The sequence below is a fragment of the Leguminivora glycinivorella genome, chromosome 1 (genome assembly GCF_023078275.1).
Source record: "Leguminivora glycinivorella isolate SPB_JAAS2020 chromosome 1, LegGlyc_1.1, whole genome shotgun sequence".
NCBI lineage: Eukaryota > Metazoa > Arthropoda > Insecta > Lepidoptera > Tortricidae > Leguminivora > Leguminivora glycinivorella.
The window spans coordinates 13,124,586-13,147,861 of record NC_062971.1 but is presented as its reverse complement, the minus strand read 5'-3'; the positions used below and the strand labels follow the sequence as shown (position 1 = coordinate 13,147,861).

Genomic DNA, 23,276 nt, shown 5'->3' with positions numbered 1-23,276 from the left:
AAAGTGAAGTCTAACGATATTACCCATACATTCCCCATACATTTAACTAACCCAATTGTAAAAACCAACCGCAAATAAGGAGTGAGCCAGAACCCCCAATAATACACTACTGACATAAAGTCTACCGATGGTTAGTTAAGTCCGTTGTTATTTGTACCTACATCGTCAGTATACTGGTTAACAAAGGGATTATAAAAGTCCAGTTATAATATGGTGGCAGGTACTAAACATTTAAAGACTACTTATAACCTAGTTTACATTTACATACCAACTACTACGGAAGCAAGAGATTGCAAATATTGTAACCTGGTATAGTCTTAAACTCTAAATATTTATTTATATTACCTAGGTACTAATCGCTATTATTATGTACCTACTACCTACTTATTGCTAATAACAAACAAATCTTCAAACCCAAATCTGAATGGGGGTTTGCGGATTCTAGGCACTCTGAGCTCCTTGACTGGACTGTCAGGAGGCAAATGCACAGAGGATGGGTCGGGTGATATGTTGGGACTCCCACCGGTACATGGAACCGCCGTGTGTGCACTTGGGGACGCGGCTGACGCCACCCCTACCGGCTCAGCGCTACACTCCCGCTCATGGTCCCCGCTGGTGCTGGGCGAGCCCATCGCCCCCGGTTCCTCCACATCCGGCTGAGGGACCGACTCGTCATTGCCAGGAAATATCAACGAGTTGCGCTTAGCTACATTACCTCCCCCGTTATTTAGCGATACTCTCCTATTCTTCAATTGGTCAATATGCCTGTGAACCCCGGTTCCATTGCTAGTGTCAACGATATAATCAGTATCTCCGCGCCTATCTCGTACCATACCCGGCAACCATTTATCGTTACCGCGATACTGTCGTACCCAGACTGGGTCCCCGGCGCGCAGCTCGCGCTCGACGCCGCCCGCCGCGCGCCGCTGCCGCTCCTGCGCCGCTCGGACATGATCACTACGATCTGGTCTTAAACAATCTAACCTATTTCGTAATGAGCGGCCCTGTAGGAGTCTTGCAGGGCTCTCTCCGGTCGTGCTATGCTCAGTATTCCGATATTGTAAAAGAAATCTACAAAGTGCGGTCTCCGCGTCTACATTTTCCTTAAAGGATTTTAAAATTACCGCTTTGCAAATCTTAACCGCGCTCTCGGCGGCTCCATTCGAGGCAGGATGGTAGGGTGCCGATAGTACCTGGTCCACGCCGTTGACTGATAAGAATTTTTTAAATTCGGAACTCGTGTATGGAGGCCCATTGTCGCTAACCACCTGTTTAGGAATGCCGAACCTAGACCACAATTCCCTAAGTACACGTATCACCGCAGCCGCGGAAGTGCTACTCATTCCTATAGCCTCAATCCACTTTGAATAAGCGTCCACGATTATGAGATATGTCTTACCTCGGATCGGGCCAAGAAAATCGAGATGTATCCTAGTCCACGGCCTATCTGGCCACGCCCACAGCCGCGGCGCGTGCGCCGGCGGCGCGCTGGACGCGGCGGCGCACACGCCGCACTCGCGACATCGCGCCTCGATAGCCTCATCAACCCCCGGCCACCATACATAGCCCCGCGCTAAGCTCTTTGTCTTCACGATACCCATGTGGGGTTCATGAAGTTCCCTTAACACTTTCTCCCTGCAAGATATTGGAATCACCACCCGATGACCCCATAAGACACAACCTAGTTCTGTATATAATTCGTCTTTCCTATTAAAATAAGGATTTAACTCTCTAATTTCGCACTCTGAGGGCCATCCGTTCTTAATATAGCCTAAAACTCTGCCTAAAATCGGATCCGAGGCCGTTGCGGTTTTTAATTTATTATAGTCTAGTAATAAAGCATCAGCGGCAAAGTGAAGGTAAGTCTGTTCCGGTATCTGGCCCGCCTCTTCTCCCATTTCATCCTTGTGCGACTTAATTAACCGGGACAGAGCATCTGCCGTATTTTTTTCCGTTGAAACGTACTCGATATCAAAATCGTAAGCTGAAAGCACTATTGCCCAGCGCTGCAGTCGACTCGCGGCGGTAACAGGCACGCCGCAATTAGGCCCAAAAATACTCACCAGCGGTTTATGGTCCGTACGCAGTGTAAACTTACGACCATAAAGGTACTGGTGAAACTTACTCACGGCAAACACGATCGCTAACGCCTCCTTATGAATCTGGCTGTAGTGTAACTCGTGCGCTGTCAGCGAACGCGAGGCATAAGCCACGACGCGCTCGGTGCCGTCGGGCCCGCGCATGGCCAGCACGGCTCCCAGGCCGTGCGCACTCGCGTCACAGGTAACCACCGACTGTTGTGAAATATCAAAATGCACTAGCACGTCTGTGCTGCACAATAGCCTTTTAACCTGCCTGAATGCTGCCTCTTCCTCCTTACCCCAACGCCAATGTACCCCTTTCTTGACTAACTGGTATAACGGATATAAATACGAACTCAAATTACGCACGAACTTACCATAAAAATTAACCATGCCCAAAAATGAACGCAGTTCGGCCACATTCTTTGGAGCGCTCATTTCTAGTATAGGTTTTATTTTCTCCGGGTCCACACTCACGCCCCGTTTATCGACCTTGAAGCCTAAAAACGTTACTTTATCGGCTAGGAATACGCACTTACTTTTCTTTAATTTTAATCCACAACTTTCTAGTCTACTAAATACCTCATTTATTGTTTTTAAATGATCATCTAAGTCCGCCCCTGTAATCAAGATATCGTCTAAGAAATTCAGAACGTTCGGAATTCCCTGTAGAACCGATTGCATCATCTTTTGAAAAATCCCAGGGCTAGACGAGAGCCCGTACACTAACCGATTATATTTAAATAACCCACGGTGCGTATTTATCACCGTATAACATTTTGACGCCTCGTCCAATTCATACTGATTATATGCATGTGACAAATCTAACTTCGTGAAATACGAGTTATTACTTAAATTCGTAAACAAATCTTCTATCTTTGGAACCGGGTACCTATCGACTAATAACACTTTATTTAATGTAATCTTATAGTCAGCGCATACCCTGATACCTCCGTCCGCTTTCCTGGCAATGACGAGAGGAGTGGCCCAGTCAGAGTGGTCGACGGGCTCGATGACGCCAGCCGCCAGCATGGCGTCCAGCTCGGCGTCGAGGCGCGCGCGCAGCGCGTACGGCAGAGGGCGCGCGCGGCAAAAAATCGGCTGAGCCCCCTCGCGCACACACAGCGACGCCTTGCCCCCGGTGTACCGGCCCACCGCCTCCTCGAATAACGGCTTATGCCTGGAAAGTACATCCGAAATTAAAGTTTCTTTATCCCCCGATTTAATCACAGACCCGTCCTCTACACTAAAATTATATACCGTAAAGGGTGGTATATCTATACCCAGCTCAGCGAGCCATTGGCGGCCTAACAAACTAGTACAACCATTATTAATTACATATAAATCCAGGTTTTTCCTTTTATTCTTGTAAACTACGTCTACTTTCAAATAACCCAGGGGCCGGATACCGGACCCATCATAAAACCTGAGTAAAAGTCGACACGGGTGCATGGTACAGTTAGCAAAATATTTATAATAGGTTGTACTACTTATGCATGATATTGCTGACCCCGTGTCCACCTCCATAGTCAAAACTTGATCATTTACATGAATAGGAATACACACCGGCTTGTACTTGTTTAACGACATCAAATTCACAACTGCTTCGCCGTCCCGTTCACGCTCGCTCTCCATGAAATCCTCCTGCTCGGCCTCCGCGTCCCGGCCTTGCACCCAATGCAAGCCGGACCTGGCGCCTCCGCCTCGGCCGCTCCAGCCCCCGCGCCATGACCGCGCGCGGTTCGCCGCCCCGCGGCCGCCATTGCCACGACGATTAGCCCCAAAACTGCTGCCACGCATAACTTGCGGGCACATCCTACGTAAATGGCCCCTAATTTTGCACACGTCACACACATATTGACTAAATTTGCACTCGCTTTGTTTATGATGAGGGTCGCCGCACGCCTCGCATAGACTACGTCCCGCACTGACCGGTTGAATCTTATGTACTGATTTTACATCATTTTTGTCACTAGCATTATCCTTATCTCCGATTGCATGTGAATCCCGTTCGGCCGCCTCCAGCGTAGTAGCAATCGTAACCGCCTTGCTATAAGATAGACTTTCCTCCGCAAACAATCGCTGCCTAACAAAATCACTATTTATGCCACACACAAATTGGTCTCTCATATTATCGTCCAGATTAGCACCAAAATCACAATACTTGGACGCTTTCTTCAATTCCGCCATAAAATTAGCTACAGATTGGCCGCTACTCTGTCGACATTGACGGAATTTGAACCTTTCGGCTACTACCGACGGTTTCGGCTGTAGATAATTAGCCATCACTTTAATCACTTCGTCGTATTTGCAGTCACACGGTTTCTTCGGGCTGCACAGATTGACCATCAGCTCATACGCGGAGTCCCCTATACAGCTGATCAGCGTCGGCAGCTTCATGTTATCCTCCACCTTATTTACCAAAAAATACATATCCAGCCGATCACAATAAGTTTGCCAATTTCCACCATCCATCTCGAAGCACGCGACTTTTCCCACGGTTTTAGCCATTTTATTGCACTAATAATATATTTCCTCGTCAGCCAATGTTAAATTTGGAACTGGTGGTTAAAGGAAACACCCGTTAGGTTGACAGATTTATTCCAACTGAACATCGTAAGAATTATATGTCTACCTACATATATAACAGTTATATTGGTAAAAAAAAATCATCGTAAATTTATTAAGTCTCTGGCGTAGGGCCTGCAGTACCGGGGCCGGTACTGAGAATTTAATTTCCCGGTACCGAGCGGTACCAGTACCGGGATTCCCGGTTCTGACCGGTTCTTCCATCTGCGTATGACTTTATTACTAAATTGTTTATTGAACAAATAAATACAAGTAGACCGTTTATGCAGCGCTTATAGTATGAAATGTGACATTTTGAAGTAAAAGGTACCACATTTTCGCTTACCGTATGGACGAAATTCGCTCATATCTTTATACGAATTACCTGTTAAGCGACAATGTGGTACCTTTATGAAAATGTCACAAATTATATACGCATCGAGATTGTAATTTAATAATTTTTAAGAAAAAAAAAACCGCCGCCTTTGGGGTTCTGATGAAAGCTACTTGCGAATGTTGGATTATGTAGAAATATGTAGGTATTTTTTAAAGCTGCTTTTAATACATTAATTATATTTGATGGCAACACATTTGTCATTTGATATTTTCCAGTCGCTTTTCGGTGAAGGAAAACATCGTGAGGAAACCAGACTAATCCTAATAAGGTCAGATGGTAGTCGCTTTCGTAAAACTAGTGCCTACGCCAAATCTTGGAATTAGTTGTCAAAGCGGACCCCAGGCTCCCATGAGCCGTGGCAAATGCCGGGACAACGCAAGGAGGATGATGATGATTTGACGGCAACACAAATGAATATACGTATACCGTTAAGGTTTGAGGAGTTTCCTCAATTCCTCATGAATTCGATTATAAGAAATCGAAGCTTGACAAAATTTGACTTGAAAACTCAATATTCTTAACAAACATAACTAAATAAATGTCACTGTTCTGAATTTAAATGCATGCTATTCTTATAAAATTCCCAAAGTCACTATAAGTGTGCCGTTCAGATTTAAGGAGTTCCGTTCTGATCTTCATCAGCAGTTCCACTGCACCAAATGTCACTGTTCTGGACGTAAGTGCATGCTGTTCTTATAAAAATACCAAAGTCAGCCGTTAAGAATTGAGGAGTTCGGTTCTGACCATCATCAGCATTTCCTCTGCACCAAATGTCACTGTTCTGGACGTAAATGCATGTTGTTCTTATAAAAATACCAAAGTCACTATAAGCGTGCCGTTCAGATTTGAGGAGTTCCGTTCTGACCATCATCAGCTGTTCCACTGCACCAAATGTCACTGTTCCGTACGTAAATACATACTGTTCCTTAAAAAACACAAAAATCACCATATGTGTGCCTTACACACACAAGCACACGAATCACGCGATCATATCTACATAACACTTAAAATAGTTATTTGTTTTACAAGGGGACAAAGTTGTTGTTTAACCGCACGTGCCAATATTGATACCCGAGAAAGCGAAAGATTCCAATATTGAACCGCGAGCGTAGCGAGTGGTTCAAAAAGTGGAATCTAGAGCGTTGCGAGGGTTTCAAGGCACGTAGGTTAAACAAACTTTGCCACCGAGTGAAACACAACATTTTTCACCACACCAACACGAACATAATAATACTGACTATAAAACATCAAACTAAATCAAATATATCAATCTAATCAATATGTATGATTTAGAATCATCGTTTACACGTAAATTATACCAGCCAGCTCAAGACATCAAGTTAAAATTTGTATGAAATTACTTTGCACTCTTGTGGATAAAATTCAATTTTGCTATCTGTTTTCGAATAGCAAAGTAAGTCTTTACCATTTGATGTGGTGAAAACATACGGTACTGAGAGAACCGGGAGCAGGAGTCTGGCGCCTTAGTAAATACTATGGGAAAATTCGCAACTTCGTACTGCTCTAACTCCTAAATAAGTAGGTTTTTCAAACAACTTCATTCTATAAAAGATGCTTATTTTAATGCAATCTTTCATGTTTTTAAATAAACACTCAAAAATAATAAACACGGGCGCGCCATCTGTCGCAGCTGTGGTGCTTTACTCAGGCCACACGCTACAACCATACCGAGCGCATCGATCAGCCGCTTAGTTCCTTTATCACGTCAAAAATAAGAATGTGTGACTTTTTTTAATTTTATACTGTATGAACTAAACTATTTTGATCAACTCATGCCGCTAGGGGCGCTAGTATCGCATGTTGCCAACTTTGGCACCAAGCTGCACGTATTAACTCGTAGAGTTTACATAGTATTTGTTCATACTGACTGATAAGCTTTGTTCGAGATGGTCGAGATATAAATTAAAATTATGCAAAATAAAGTGAATGGTAACGCAGAAACTAAACGCACTGACGTTGATAATGAGAGTGACAGTTGACATCGACATTCGGCACGACTGCGCTTTGCGCCTTGCGCGCTGAGATCAAAACAAAAACAAACTGTTCAATCGATCAATAGCCCCGAGCCCGAGAAGAGAGGAAAATCTAGATTTAGGTCTTATCTCTTTCGCCCAGAGTACTGGAAACTGCACCTGTAGTAGTGTTATCTGTGTTATTGATTGTGCGTTCCAAACTCATGATAACAGAGAACGTCCGGCATTTCAATGCAGGGCAGTTTCAAGATACAACTTATAAATATGGGGACGCGGGCGGCGGCTTGTGAGTATTACAACAAACAAGCCATTTAAAAAGTTTTCATTCTAATGAAGCTTGCATGCATTGTCGCGTTTATTTTTCAGAGATTTGAAGAGGTAGAAAGCTTTTTGTGTATAATGCAGACGGTGGGTGAAGTCTGGCCGGAGCCGACGGGGGCGAAAGGTGAGCTGGGGCTTTCGTTGGATAAGCACGACCCCGGCACGATCTGTTAGTAGCAGGGTGTCCACACCAGTTTAGTGTTTACTTGTTTAGGCTGTCAACTTTACTTTTTAATTGATTACTTATTATATTGTTTTATCTATAGCTAAAAAGTTATTTAAATGTAATATTTTGATACTTTTCTATACCACATCCTATGCCACTTTTATAAAAAATATGGTGGGAAGGTATCTGTTTCATCAGATTATGTAACTTAGCAAAAACCTTAGTTTTTGTTTAGTATTGTTTTTATTACCTTCCCAGATAATGTATTTGATGTAAACTTTTGGTTTTATTATGTTTTTGGTTTTAATGAAATTTGGAATCTGCCGGCAAGTTATGTAATAGTAGAATAATATGGTGGACACCCTTAGGTTTTGTGAGGTGTTGCAACTAGGTGTTTCTGACAATATGAGTATGTCACCCCAACTACTTCAAATATCTATTGTCCCACTGTCACTGTTCCACCTTTACCAACAAATTGGATGTTTAAGTGTCCACACAGTCAAATGCTGTGATGTAGTGAAGTGTTGTCAGTTAATTTTGACTGTTTGATGTCAATTTTGAGTGTTAGAATTACCAGATGGTGCTATGATCATTGATTAAGTCATTAATTGATATGTGTATCCACCAATTTACTATAATAATGCATAATAATTATTTGCACATATATTTTAAAATGGGTATGTATGGGTACGGTTTTGCAATTTAGCATATAAAACATAATAAAGTGTTTGAATGTATATCACCATGAAATTTACATTTGTGTTATCTAACTTATTAATCTTTCTGACACTGATTTGTGAATTCAGTCCATTCTTTATTTTCATTTCAGCAACACTGAAGAGTTTTTATCAGACTCTACTGCTTCGCAGTCACATAGTTTTTTGTTTTGACCAGATGATGTTACTAGCTGGTCATAGATATATTAACTCGATATTTAAAAAAATCTGCCTCCCTGCCTCCTCCAAGAGGATCAGGATCAAAGATCTTAATTTCTTCCCTGCAAGTGCAATGGACTAATAGGGTGGCGCCATCTGTCATAACCTTTGAGTATGCCTCCTCATTGGTATCAATGAATGATTTAATCAATGTCTAGCCGTTACCTTCTGTTTCTGTGCGACTAAATGATCCTTGTGTTTTGTGTGGCTCACCTTTCTTCCACGTAGGTCTAGCTATAGTAGCTCTAAGCCTTCCTTTACTGATTCAACTAGATATGATCCCTTAGTGTCTTCCTACATAGAACTCTGGTGCTGACTGTGAAAAGTCAGTTTACACAGAGCATATTCATAGTTCAATAGTTTCTCTAGGCTTAAGGCTTTCATTTCGATGTAAATAAGTTGGATTAAATATTTGTTATATAGTGGAACTTCAACTCCTAAATGTTACAGCAAAATCCTGGTTATTCAAATCAAACGCTATTCTCTATACTTCAAAACCCACCCTATATGATTAATAAGGTACTCATACTCACCATTTGTAACTCAAAAAAAAATGAATTGTTTTATTTATGGATTAGGATGAACATGTGCATCCACTGCATCCCTTGCACATGTTCATTACAGTTACACTTTTAAAATGTAAATTTACCTATTTGATACGAATTTTTATTCAAAATTACAAGGGCAATCCAGCCAAATTGTAAGTAACCATACTTTTTATGAGATATGTCGACCGGGTACATTCGAGTTCATAAATATGTGTATATTTTTTCACCATATTGCAACGAGTTAAGGTGGAAAAATGTACACATATTTATGAACTCGACTGTACTGCACTAAGCTTAAGACAACCTATAAGAACCACTCTGAGTCTATGCCCTCACACTATTCATAAACTATTGCGACTAAGCAATATATTGAGGGCCAACTAATTTTGCTTATATGTATATTATTTTTGTAAATCAAATAGGACTTGTTGTCTCAGTAATGGAATGCTCGATCTGTTAACTGCAGCTTTCAGCCTCTAGAATCTGTTGTAAATTACTTTCTGCATATTGAGACTTGAGAGTGTACATTTTCAATTCTTTTTCAGTTTTCATTGTTAATATTGTATCTGTTTGGATGTCTTCGAATATTAATGTTGGATGATTGTATAGGTGATGTTTTAAAAATATTTTGATGAAATGATTGCAATAAATATAAAACCGCTTTACATGTAAAACAAAATGCAAAGTACTTCAAGGTAATTTAAATAAATAGATAATCAAACACTTACGAACATTCATTATTTGTGAGTGTGCACGGAAAAACGTCCCACTTTGTCGATTGCTTTAAAGCGGCTTTGTCAGTTTATTCATATAAAGATAAAAGTACCTAAATCTCGCCTTAATTGTAACCGACAATGTGGGACGTTTTACAAAACACACTCACATTTTCATATCTTGAAGTGTAAATGTTAGGCAGTTGTAATAAGGGCGTTTGTGCAATGGCAGTTACAGCGAAGATCCGCAGCCTGTATGACTGCCAGCTGCGGTTGATGCACAATATACAGCCGCTGCCATCGGGGACTGACATCGCTAACACCGTCAAGTACTTCTCACAGACGCTTCTTAGTAAGTAACAACAGGTTTGAAGTATCCAGTAAAATTGGAATAGCTAGGATCGACGCTGTCGTCGCTGTCTAAGGACGATAGTCCACTATCATATGATTATCATAGAAATATGATCATAGGCAACAGGCCGTCCTTTTTCTTCACGTTGGAGAAAAAGGGAGGCATACAGACCTATAATCATATCATATTTCTATGATAAACATATGATAGTGGACTATCGGCCTAATGCCATCACGTTAGTGATTGTCGCTCTGCGTTCCTTGTCAGAGCCAAATCATCATCATCATGTCAGCCCTTTATCGCCCACTGCTGAACATAGGCCTCTCTTCTAGTACGCCATGTATCCCGGTCCTGAGCTAGTCTCATCCAGTTGTGACCGCAATTTTGCGGATGTCGTCCACCCAACGAGCTAACGGATGCCAAATAAGAACATTGAAGTGTGCACGACATTTGCTCAAAATGAGTGAGAGGCTGGCGCTCTTTTTTGAACACAATTAAAACATTTTAATGTATAATGATTATTTGATTAACTATACAGACCTATAGTATTAGAAACACTTACCTATGCGTCTTATTAAATTACACGATATGAGTATAATATTAAATTACATGAAACCTACCCTATAATTGCCCCTTACGATACGATACGATACGATACGATCATTTATTAATAAAAGGATATTTTACATGTCATTTTCTTAATTCTAGGTAAGTACTTATGCTAACAAATCTGTTACATAGGTTTATCAGTCGTTTGATTAACCAACCAGTTGATTTTTTTACAAAAATTAACGTTTTAATAATGAAGCACGTACCTATTACTAAAGTACTTGTACTAGGTACTTATTTTTAAAGATATACAATTATACATCTTTTCCCATGTTATCTGCCATGCTCGTATCGCGTAGTATACGCTGGCACTAAAATAATGTGTTATTGTTTACTTTTGAGGCATGTTTTTGAAGACCAGGGTACGGAGCCGAATGGCACAAACGCTCACGAAACGAAACGCTCGTATTATATATCTATCTCTATCGTTCTTGCGTATTGACACGACAGAGCCAGACTACCTTCCGCGGCGTTTCGTTTTCGTTTCGCGTCGCAGAAATGCCATTCGGCTACAGCACCTCGCGTTACAAGCATGGTCGCGCGACAAATGATAAAACATCAGGCCGTCCCTATCGCACTATTTGTAAGTGACCATGCTTGCCTGCCAGAGCACTATTATCAATAATGATTTGATTTTACCTCTAGGCGTACTAAAAGATGTGCCTCGGTCGCCCTTGGAGATGATCCGAGACGCGGACAACGATGCGGACCGCATGTTCCTGTACCCCAACCTGGATTACAAGGGGCTGTTCAACGCCATCTCGCAACTCGTGGACTCTGCTCCACATCTGCAGTACGGCATGCAAGGTATGGGATAGACGTCGGTTTTGATAAATAATCCTTTGAGTTGATACAGCTTATGATAGCGTCTGCCATTGAAACTTCCAAACGAAAGGGCAAAATTTCTCCGATTTTCCTCACCTTGGATACATTGGCAAGACAGCTTTATCAGTAGACAATGTCAACAAATTTAATACAAATTTTCAAGAAAATCGCAAAAATCATATAATAGCACTTTTTTACTTGGGTACAAAATATGAAAATGCCTACGGTGAAGGGTTTTCAAAAAACTAATTGTCGTCTCTAAGGCATAAACTAAACGTTGCAGATTTTTGTCTCTCGCATTCATTGTCACTTAAAGTAATTTCTGAAAAACATTTAATTCGTCATACTATCAAAACCTTATAATAAAAAGACTGATGGATATGTATTATAAATTTGATAGACAATTTTAAATTTTGACGTTTTTCTTGAAAGCAGCAAAAAGAAAATTGTTCCCAATGGCCGCTGCCAATACTTTAGACTTATGTTGATCGTGAACCTTTTTTTAAGCATGGCCCTCATTCTTATTTATCATTTGGTCTCTTGAAATCAAATGTTGGTGTTTGCCACAAAGCCAATCGCAATAATCATTAGGTATGTTTATTAAATTATGGTTGGAAGCGCTGGTAGCTTAGCGGTAAGTACGTGCGACTTTCGTTCCGGAGGTCGTGGGTTCGAACCCCGGCTCACACCAATGAGTTTTTCTGAATTTATGTGCGAAATGTCATTTGATATTTGCCAGTCGCTTTTCGGCGAAGGAAAACATCGTGAGGAATCCAATAAGGTCTAGTTTACCCTTCGGGTTGGAAGGTCAGATGGCAGTCGCTTTCGTAAAAACTAGTGCTCCCATGAGCCGTGGCAAATGCCGGGATAACGCAAGGAGGATGATGATTAAATTATGGTTGGTTTCTGTTCCAGCATTCGGCCAAGCAGTCCTCCAATGTCTAGGTTGCCTGCTGCCCTTCCTAGAATACGACATGATCGACAACCTTCCCTACTTAGTGGCGTACTGCGTTGCGGTTCTGCCCGTGTCCTTACACCAGGAGATCCTGCACTTGTTGTGCTATTACATTCTGCCGTTTACCATCAGTGAGTAATTTATTTATTATACCAGCCATACTCAAAGTGTCCTCCGCGGATCCCTAGGGCTCCGCAAAGCCTCTCTGGGGGCTCCGTGTGAATTTTGGTTACCTGATATGCAACTTCAACTCTCTTCCATAAAACCAAATATTCACCAATTCAATGTTAAAAAATAAAAAACAGTTTCAGGTACCTCACATTAGCATCTAATGATTAGATTTTACTAATAAGATTACTTATTAAAATAAAGATTGCAACAATTTTTTTGTTTAATTTAAGGGTTCCGTCAGATATTTTGGTTTCTAAAAGGGTTCCATGGGAAAATAAGTTTGAGAACCGCTGTATTATACGATACTACGATACATACTATTTAGAAGGTTATCGAACAGTTATATATATTTATATGAAATAAATTTGTTTCCGCAGCACGCAAGTACTCAGGACAAGAGGAAGAAAGCCAGGCATCACAATCCGTTGCAGCTATTATCATGATGGTGTTCCAACATTCTAACAATCCAGGTACCCTTACATTTAATAACATTACATGAACCGTATACGAGTAGGTATTTATTAACAATTTCTTATCACACAAGGCCTTCCTTTTTTTGTATTCCTTTTCATTAAAATAGTAAAAAAAAGAGAGAGAGAGAGAGAGAGAAGCAGTAAAGAGATATTGACGCTTTAATCCGTAGTAATAAACTTATTTGGCTTTGTTTTCAGCACATCACTGCCAGCTCCTAGAATGCCTGATGTCGCGGAAGAGCACCGTAGTAAAGGACGTGCTTTGCGTTATAGCTTACGGTACATGGGGCGCGCGAGTATCGGCTGCCAAGCTATTATTCTACTATTGGCCTCCCTTTGATGCCAAGCTCTTCGATAGGAAGGGTCTGCTCTGCAAGTTTTCAAGTAAGTTGTACTTCGGATCATCCAGGAATTCCGATTTGGAAATTTTTATGTGGTTTCCACTCAGAATCGCGAGCTCTTTCAATCCTAATAGGTGAAAAAAAAAAAGCGTCCCAAAGTTTTTTTCAATTCCGTTACCATTTTTTCATACATTTTGTATGGCGGTAACGGAATGGAAGATTTGAAAAAATATATGGAAATCTTGGGACAATTTTTTTCTCCTATCAGGATCGAAAAACCTCGCGATTCTGAGTATGAATCGCGTAAAAAATACCCATGTTACATAAAAAGTGGGGTGGATAACTTTGAAAAAAAAAAAACCGGCCAAGAGCGTGTCGGGCCACGCTCAGTGTAGGATTCCGTAGTTTTCCGTATTTTCCTCAAAAACTACTGAACCTATCAAGTTCAAAATAATTTTCCTAGAAAGTCTTTATAAAGTGCGTCCCCCCCCCTTTTTTTCCTTTACGAGCGATTATTTCCGAAAATATTAATATTATCAAAAAACGATCTTAGTAAACCCTTATTCATTTTTAAATACCTATCCAACAATATATCACACGTTGGGGTTGGAATAAAAAAAATTATCAGCCCCCACTTTACATGTAGCCCTACCCTGATAAAACATTTTTTTCAATTTTTTATTTTTGCACTTTGTTGGCGTGATTGATATACATATTGGTACCAAATTTCAGCTTTCTAGTGCTTACGGTTATTGAGATTATCCGCGGACGGACGGACGGACGGACGGACAGACAGACATGGCGAAACTATAAGGGTTCCTAGTTGACTACGGAACCCTAAAAAATGGCCCAGTTATGTATTGGACGTTAAGTTACTGTTCTACTACTGGCCTTCGTTTGATGCCAACCTCTTCAAACGGAAGGTACTTACTGCTCTTCAAATTTCACTATTATATGTACTAACAATTGAACTGTCGATTTAGTAGGTACCTATTTTTTACTTTCAATCGTACGAAATATTTTGAATTCGAATGATTAGACCCCTTTTTAGGGTTCCGTACCAAAAAGGTACAAAAGGAACCCTTATAGCGCCGCTCTGTCCGTCTGTCTGTCTGTCTGTCTGTCACATTATTAAATATCTCGTGAACTACTTATGCTATCGCTTTGAAATTTTGAATACTTATGAACATTGTTAACCTCTACAAAGAGAAAGTATTTTTTTTTAATTTATTAAAATTAATTGCAGAAAATGGCCGAAATGAAAGGGGGGCAAACTGAAAATTTCAAGTAACTAGGTCAAGTGGGGTATCGTTAGAAAGACCTCAAATTGTACATATCAAAACTATTTTTTGTAATTTTTTGGTTGTGGAAAAAAAATGTTTTTTTGAAGGAAAATGTAAAAAAAAAATACCGTCCCCCCCCCCTTATCTCCGAAGTTTACCAACATAAATTTATGAAATTTTCAACAAACATGGCTATTATAATGAATATTACAGGAAAAAAAAGTAGAATAGTCTTGATTTTATTTGGACGTTGTCTAACAATAAAATTGTATATTAAAAAAATATTTGTTATGTGGGAAATTAAGTCTTGATGGATTAGTCAAGTCTGTAGAGTTCTATGAATAACATTTTGATGATTCAACTATTGAAAGTTTGTACGGAACCCTCGGTGAGCGAGTCCGACTCGCATTTGACCGGTTTTTTTCTGATACACAGATGACCTGGTCCCATTCGCGTGTCAGCGCGACATGTGCCCAAGCAACGGTACAGCGGAGGCGGCCAAAGTTTGCCTCGACCATTGCATCAGCGTCACCTTCGCCAGTGACAGTCCCCCGCCGCTGAGGCGAGTGGCCAAAGTTTGCCTCGACCATTGCATCAGCGTCACCTTCGCCAGTGACAGTCCCCCGCCGCTGTATCTCTGTATCGAGTGCGCCAATGAGATCCACAGGTTAGTACAGATAACTCACTGCTGAGGGAGTAAAAGTTTGCCTCGACCATTGCATCAGTGTTACATTTGATAGTGATAAACCCCCGCCGTTCTGACTCTGGATCAAATGCGCCAATCAGCTCCACAGTTTTAGTTGAAGATTAGCAGTCACTACAGCTTTATGTATGAAACTTACGTCCGGTATTTGAGAATTTGCATTGCGTATGCGTACGAAGAAACTAATGGCCTCAGCTAATTATTTTATTATTTTACAGGGAGCATCCCAATCAAAACTTCCTGGATATCTTACATCCTCAGCAACAAGTATCGATGGTTTGTGAAAATAAGGTGAGATGTTTGATTTATTTAAATTTATATTGTTCGCCATACGTTTGGGATAATTGTTTTTTTTTAATACTATTATTTTTCCAGAATTGCCGCTCCACGGACAAATCGGCCTACTCCATCTGTTTTTCAAACGAATGTGCCAATTACAATGGAATGCACCCAATAAGGTATTAGTAGTTTAAATATAAAAATCTAACTGAAGTCATAAATTAAGTATAAGATCTTACCATCCCATCCACGTTCTTAGACGGTCGCATTTTAATGTATGGGATGGTATGATCTTCTTATATTTAATCTATGCTGAAGTATATCCCAATTATCCCTGTGGTATGATAATCGTTATTCCTTTGTCCATTCATTTGGGGTTGACACACTATGTCTTTTTCTTCAATACCTCTCTATCGTCCGTCATCTCATCATTCGTGTGCCGGCAAGCATGGTCGCGCGATAAATGATATAACATCAGGCTGTCCCTTTCGCACTATTTGTAAGTGGGATAGGGACGGCCTGATGTTTGATGTATCGGTGCTGCTTTCATTTTACAAATTTCACACGGTTTACCCACCTTTTTCTCTGGTTTACTTTCTCGATTCTTTCCACGTTCATTTGTAATACTTTCCGAATGTGTTATACTTAAACGTCCGTATAGTGAACGGTATTTTCCGTTTTGTTTTAAAGATATTGCCAGCAGTGCCACGGCAACCGTCACAACAGTCGCCGCGGAGGAGACCACGTGGTTCACACACGACTGCCACCCGCTTGGCACATGGACTCTGACATGCAAACCAACCTTGTGGAAGCCATCATAAGGTAACTAACTATTTTACCTCAGTGATCCAAAGTGAATCTTGACCTCCGAAACGAGAGATCGCCACCTGTCCCGATCCTGCGCAGCCTCTTGCCAGTCACTGACTTGAAGCCGATGCAGATCCGCCACCACACTGTCCTCCCAGCGGTACCTGGGTCGACCCGCCGGACGGTCGCCAGCCGATCGACCCAAGAACGCCATCATAAGGTACCTACTCATAATTAAGGCCAACGGACATTTCACAAGCCTTGGATAGTTAACTAACAAATAAATTAACTGCCACATAAAACTTAGCACATATTGCTAACAAAGACATTTCTTTTCGTCAGATAAGTAGGTAGATTTTGTGTCCATCGTATATTAAAACTATATTCTGTTCGTTATTGATTTGTTTGACAGCCTACTCAAAGAAGCGAAGCCTATAAACATGGAGGATCCAGATAGTTCATCCGACCAGTTGAAGCCGCCGCTTAGCGTCGATCTGCCCGACCCTATATCGATCGAGGATCGCCAACTTTTGGGCCGGTGAGTGATATTACGGAATTGCTCATGGCAAAAATCAAACGTCAATAGAGTTGGAATGTTAAATTTTATCGACATTTTCAGCTATCGATAAATTCAGTCTCCTTTTACATTTCTGACTTTAAACCTCTTTGATTAGCTATTCGACCATTTGATTTTGACCTCTTTGATTAGATTAAAAGTAAATTGTATGACATATAATTACAATTACCATTTCTGTCACTAGTCCTTTTGAAACTAATTCACGTTTGAAAAAAATGGTTAATCCAAAACGAAAAACAGTCAACAAATGGATTAAGAAGTATCCTTGTCGTACTTACGTCGAAAACAACTCAACAATATACTGATAATTTCAGTGTAATCGATAGTCGATAGAATTTAACGTTCCAACTCTATGGACGTTTGATTTTTGCCATGAGCAATTCCGCCCTCTGGTGATACTATACTTGATTTACTAATATATGCAATGTTACCAAAGAGGATTGAGTATTATAGAGAGTTACTGTCAAAGTAAAATGTGTAATCACAGTGCATAGACTTAGACATCTCTCGGCACAAGCTTAAAACTTTTGAACCTCAGTTTTGACAATTTGGACCATATCCTTAGCTTGATATGTGATAAAATGTCAAATATTTAATATTAGCGTCATCTAGCCGAACGTCCCCCAAAGGTGTATCGCCATGGAGGTCACCGTACCTTTTTCTGTATGGTTTTGAGGTACGTTTTTTCTTAGAATTTATCTGTCTACGGAGTTACATACCTATGTCTTTACTAGTACTTAACGTAGATTTATTGCTAAAGTCGTCATAAATATACTTAACTAAGAACTATCGCCCTGATATGTTTAACTTCGAAATATCGGAAATTTGACAAAAAGCAAAAGGTAATCACGGTATTAATTAACCGTGAATCACCCAAAACTCTTAAATCATAAACATTTAAACAAGTCGTGTATCAAAATTAAAACCCAAAATAAATTACCCGTATGAAAGAAAAAGTGACCAAGGCCTCTAGTGCCTGAGGCTGGAATCGAACCAGCGTACTCTCATGGGGTGCAAGAACCATACCGTTCTACCCTAGGGATGGTCAGAGGGCGCTACGAGTCATTGTATAGATTACTCATATGAGAGATAATTTCGACCTCAGCAGCTGTGACCTAGGTGGCCGAGCGAAAATAGGCATCTCCCGCGATTGCAGAGTACGCTGCTTCGATTCAAGCCTCAGGCACTAGAGGCCTTGGTCACTTTTTCTTTTATATGTGTAATATATTTCGGTTTTAATTTATATATATAATAGTGTGACTACTGTTAAATTGTGGCGTAGGCGAGAGGCTGGCAACCTGTCACTGCAATGTCACAGTTTCGTTTTCTTTCAACCCCTTATTTGCCAAGAGTGGCACTGAAACTTTAGTAGTTTCATGTGTTCTGCCTACCCCTATATGGGATATAGGCGTGATTGTATGTATGTATGTATGTATGTGACTACTGTAAGATAGCACAAGTTGAAATATTTTCAATAGACTATAATTTGACTTGTGTTATTTAGAAGTCGTGTATCTTGTCAAGATGAAAAACAACGTCGAGTTTGCCTACTACTTTTAAGAATGAACACATTTGTCCTTGGCTGAAAAGGAATGTCGTGTTTGCCTCCGATTTTTAGGCAAACCCGATATTCTTTTTTATCCACTGGTTATAACAAAATAGTCTATTAACAGTATTAACCCTAAGAGAAAAAGTTAGTAAAAGTTATGAGGCAACAATTAGTATTAAAATGGTTGTCCGTAGGTATGGTGTGTGGTTGATGGTGGGTTTGTGCACTCCCAATCCCGAAACACCGGACGAGATCCTTGGCCGTCTACTCTCCGTGTTGTTCCACTGGTTTCACGTCACATCCTTCTCTTATACAGGTAACATTTTAGCTACAAATTAACAAGTATTATCATCAATGCATAACATATTTCGGACTTTAAACATGCGTATTTTACATTTTATGTAAAATTTAACACAACACTTTTGAAAACTGCGTGTTTATTTTTCATCCGCAGTGAAAAATTTGGCTAATTATAAAATGTGGCGCTTGCCATAAAGGCGTTTTTGTCTTACTGAAGAAGTAATGTTGAATAACTTTGGTAAATATTATATGCAGAACTGACACATATAGTTGATTTAAATTTTTCGTATAAACTTTAATTTGAAAACCATTCCTTTGCTACTCCACAGGGGAGCTAGCGAACTTGGTAGAGAAACTAAAAACGAACACGTGTGTCCTTGGTTGAGGGACATTGCGTCATCCCATCGTGCAGTGCTAGTAGCGTGCCTGCTGCCGCACCCGCCGCACTACATGCGGCAGGCTGGCCATTGGGACAACCTGGCCACCAAGACACACCACCTAAAAGATGGACTTAACAGGTCAGCTTTAGGAGCACATCATAGTCTTTAAGAGCTCACCAAGTTGGTACGCAAGCCAAGGACACGTCTGTCCTTGGCTGAGGGACATTGCATCGTCCCATCGCGAAGTGCTAGTAGCGTGCCTGCTGCCGCACCCGCCACACTGCATGCGGCAGGCTGGCCATTGAGACAACCTGGCTACCGAGACACACCACCTAACGGATGGACTTAACAGGTCAGCTTTAGGAACAAATTGTTTTTTTTTTTATTACCTAAAAGGTAATCAAGTCGTTAGACAAGCTACAGACACGTGTGTCCTTGGTTGAGGGACATTGCGTCGTCCCATCGCGCAGTCCTAGTGACGTGCCTGCTGCCGCACCCGCCACACTACATGCGACAGGCCGGCCATTGGGACAACCTGGCCACCAAGACACACCACCTGAAGGATGGACTTAACAGGTCAGCTTTAGGAGCAGATCATTGTCTTTATAAAGAGTTCACCCAGTTGACCTGCTAGGAACGCGCAGATGTGCCCTTGGCTGCTGCTTCTAAAAAACAAATAAAAAAGCTTCTTGTTTGTGTTTGTTTGCAGCTACGATATGGGACCAAGCGCCTCTGAAATCTATTGTTGTTGTTGCAGGCTTTACTGCTTGATTCCGTATGGCATCATAACTCAGTCCATCTGGGACTACATCATGCCCGCGTGGATGGAAGCTATCTGCTCCGACGTCCCTGAAAAGGTGATAAGGTTATGCTTAGAAACCCTTCCTTATCATGTACTTGAGTACTTGTGAGTTTTCAACTACATCTTTTGGTTGTAAATATTGTGATTGTAGATTATAAATATCTTAATAGTGCCCAATCAAAATTAAGATCATATCACATATTTGTTTTTCCCACTAGTCCTATTAAAATTTTGACAGCCTCGACGTGACGGTGTAAGTGTTATTTTTTAAACTGACTCTCAAGTTGTATTGCATTTCACTTAAATTTGACTTTCATTTCAGGAGCTGATCGAGCTGAAAGTCCCCGTCGCCAAGATTCTCGAGCCGGATGGTGCTATGCTGGGGTTAGATGAGCGCAACCTGTACAACTTCGCTGTGCTGCGCGTCAGTGACACGCCCTCACCCGAAACAGTTCTGCCCGTTTTGGAGTGGTTTCAGGTAATGGATATTTCATACTGTCAATTTACGCTTAGAGGATACAGGATTTGAAGTGCTTCTAGTTATTTGTCTAAATAGTAAGCGAAAAAGATGCTTCGCGTTATCTAAGCGCTTAAGTAAAGCACCTAATACGCGTACTCATTGGATCCGGTTCGCACGTCGTTTCGAAATTTTAGCGAGAGCTACGCGCATATGGCGTATCATAATGACTACGCGCATATGGCGTATCATAGTGACTACTTCGGAACGGCGCGGACATCGGAGTAACTACTTGGATGCAGAATGCCTTTAGTTTAAGTTCCCAGAGACCCCATACAAACTCATATTGCAGGTGTTTTAAAGTACCAGATCACTCATTCAAAAGACTTTCAGCTCGGTACCACATCGTATGTAAATACGCGTAAGTGTGACCATATAACTATATAGCCAATAATATTTCATCTGTTATGGCGGAAAGTTGACTGTTAACATTATTTCCCAGACCATCTCGCTGCTAGAAGTGAAAATCCCACTGTCGCAGTTATTCGACTTGTTCAGCCACTGCGTCATCAATCTCCCTGAGAAGATCTTCAAGCCTCCTACAGGTATGTCTTAAAGTTGTTATTGCGTCTCGCTCCATTAAACTTTCATGAATAATGTTATATTTTATGAATAATATTTAATTTTAAGTGAGCAGATCTTTCAAACAAGTTCAAACAAGATCAGCTCACTTTATATTTCATCAAACGTGATGATATGTGACGTTATCTGGGTAAAGGGACCTTATTGTTGATGGCGCTTACGGCGTTATGAGCGATGTTCTTATACAAATACGACGCCGCGGGACGTAAGCGCCACTGGCAATAAGGTCCCTTTACCCAGATAACGGCACATATTCATTTAAGCTGGCATCTAAATTATATTGAATCATTGGTTTTAGCCGGCAGCAAGAGTAAGGAGGACCCAGAATGTCCAGAGATGAACGAGAAGGACACGAAAGAGAAGGAAGATTCTCTGCGTCCGCAGAACCTTACTTGCTGCATACTTATGCTGGATATATTACTGAAACAGGTATACATTACATTGGCGGCTGGTGAAAATTTCTGCTAGGCAACACCAAAGCAAAAAGAAACCTGCCTTAACATTTAGGTACTTTACTAGTAATCAATTTTAGGCAAGTCGGTGGGAATCGGCTTGTATGGACCAGCCGCTGATACATTATCAACTCAATAAAAACCGTATGCTTGTTTGCCACCGACGTAGTATAAAAAAAAACCGGCCAAGAGCGTGTCGGGCCACGCTCAGTGTAGGGTTCCGTAGTTTTCCGTATTTTTTCAAAACAATTTTCCTAGAAAGTATTTATAAAGTTCTATTTTTGTGATTTTTTTCATATTTTTTAAACATATGGTTCAAAGTGGGGGGGGGGGGGGGGGGCGCACTTTTTTTTCCTTTAGGAGCGATTATTTCCGAAAATATTAATATTATCAAAAAATGATCTTAGTAAACCCTTATTCATTTTTTAATACCTATCCAACAATATATCACACGTTGGGGTTGGAATGAAAAAAAAAAATCAGCCCCCACTTTACATGTAGGGGGGTACCCTAATAAAACATTTTTTTCCATTTTTCCGAAACTACTTAGCGTAAAATTTTCTAAAAAATACACGAGATAGCCCTCTCCCTGTAGATTACAGGAAAACCTATTAGAAATCTACAGTCAAGCGTAAGTCGGACTTAAGAGAAAAAACTCAGATTACGAATTTCACTCACTGCCGCTGCAAGTAGTTACTAAACGTCTTAAAATTGTGTAAGCGCGTTGGACAGGTATAAAGAAATTCATTTCTGTCTTTTTCTTTTTAGAACTTGTTCAAATTTTTTTTCATTTGTACAAAATGACTTAAGTTCCTACTAAAAAGGAGGCGGACCGTTTATAAATTGACTGAGCAAAATTTTATTCAAATCGGTCCAAAAAAAGGTGTCTGTTGACGAAAACATAGAATTTGTGCCACCGAAAGCTCAAATCTGAAGTCCATTTTGCTCTATCTGTTATCGTTTCGTCATGTATGGATCAGAGTGTTGGGCCCTAAAGGTGACGGATGAAAAGAGATTGCACGTGGCAGAGATGAGAATGTTAAGATGGATGTGTGGCGTGACAAGAATGGATAAGATAAAGAATGAGTATATCAGAGGAAGCCTGAAAGTAGCACCGATTGTTGAAAAAGTAAGAGCGAATCGACTAGCATGGTATGGACATGTAATGCGGAGGGATGAAAGGCATGTGACGAGAAAGGTATTACGAATGAATGTGGAAGGTGGTGGAAGTAACGGGAGGGGAAAACCGAAGAAGAGGTGGATGGACTGTGTGAGACATGATATGGAACTAAAACAAGTTAATGATGAGATGACGAGTGACAGAGATGTATGGAAGAGAAAGACATGCTGCGCCGACCCCAAGTGACTGGGATAAGGGCAAGAGAATGAATGATGATGTAAAGAAATTGAAGGACGATACACAGGCGGGCGGAGACACCGCGCGCCGCTGCGGGCGGGGCGGGAGGGAGGAGGGGTGTCGATGGACGATGTCACGCGGAATTTGCCGCGCGAACTCATCATTCGCGCGGTCGGCTCCCTTCGATGCCTGCACACTACACGTTCGCTGCTCTCGTACGATTTGATATTATACAGGGT

At 41.0% G+C, this 23,276-nt stretch overlaps 2 protein-coding genes across 3 annotated transcripts in view; one reads left to right on the top strand and one right to left on the bottom strand.

The window, feature by feature from the left end:
• Positions 1-130: 130 nt before the first annotated feature.
• On the bottom strand, positions 131-4,628 carry LOC125229718 (uncharacterized protein K02A2.6-like). 2 transcript variants are annotated; one of them, XM_048134642.1, is made up of 2 exons: positions 3,648-4,628; positions 131-3,261 (listed from the first exon to the last, which is right to left on the bottom strand). In XM_048134642.1, the coding sequence occupies exon 2, from the start codon at positions 3,111-3,113 to the stop codon at positions 381-383; it is 2,733 nt and encodes a 910-aa protein (XP_047990599.1). In that variant the 5' UTR covers positions 3,114-3,261; positions 3,648-4,628; the 3' UTR covers positions 131-380. Both variants share the same exon structure in this region, with proteins under 2 accessions (XP_047990599.1, XP_047990608.1).
• Positions 4,629-7,134: 2,506 nt separating this feature from the next.
• Positions 7,135-23,276, top strand: part of LOC125228289 (protein unc-79 homolog) — a 47,401-nt gene continuing 31,259 nt past the window's right edge. Inside the window, 19 exon segments of the mRNA XM_048132792.1 lie at positions 7,135-7,326; positions 9,956-10,075; positions 11,330-11,491; positions 12,425-12,595; positions 13,013-13,105; positions 13,307-13,492; positions 15,168-15,239; positions 15,309-15,399; positions 15,654-15,726; positions 15,811-15,893; positions 16,405-16,536; positions 16,934-17,059; positions 18,842-18,963; positions 19,277-19,306; positions 19,309-19,465; positions 20,085-20,184; positions 20,452-20,607; positions 21,089-21,191; positions 21,527-21,657. Coding sequence (XP_047988749.1) covers positions 7,272-7,326; positions 9,956-10,075; positions 11,330-11,491; positions 12,425-12,595; positions 13,013-13,105; positions 13,307-13,492; positions 15,168-15,239; positions 15,309-15,399; positions 15,654-15,726; positions 15,811-15,893; positions 16,405-16,536; positions 16,934-17,059; positions 18,842-18,963; positions 19,277-19,306; positions 19,309-19,465; positions 20,085-20,184; positions 20,452-20,607; positions 21,089-21,191; positions 21,527-21,657 — 2,163 coding nt within the window. The 5' untranslated portion in view covers positions 7,135-7,271.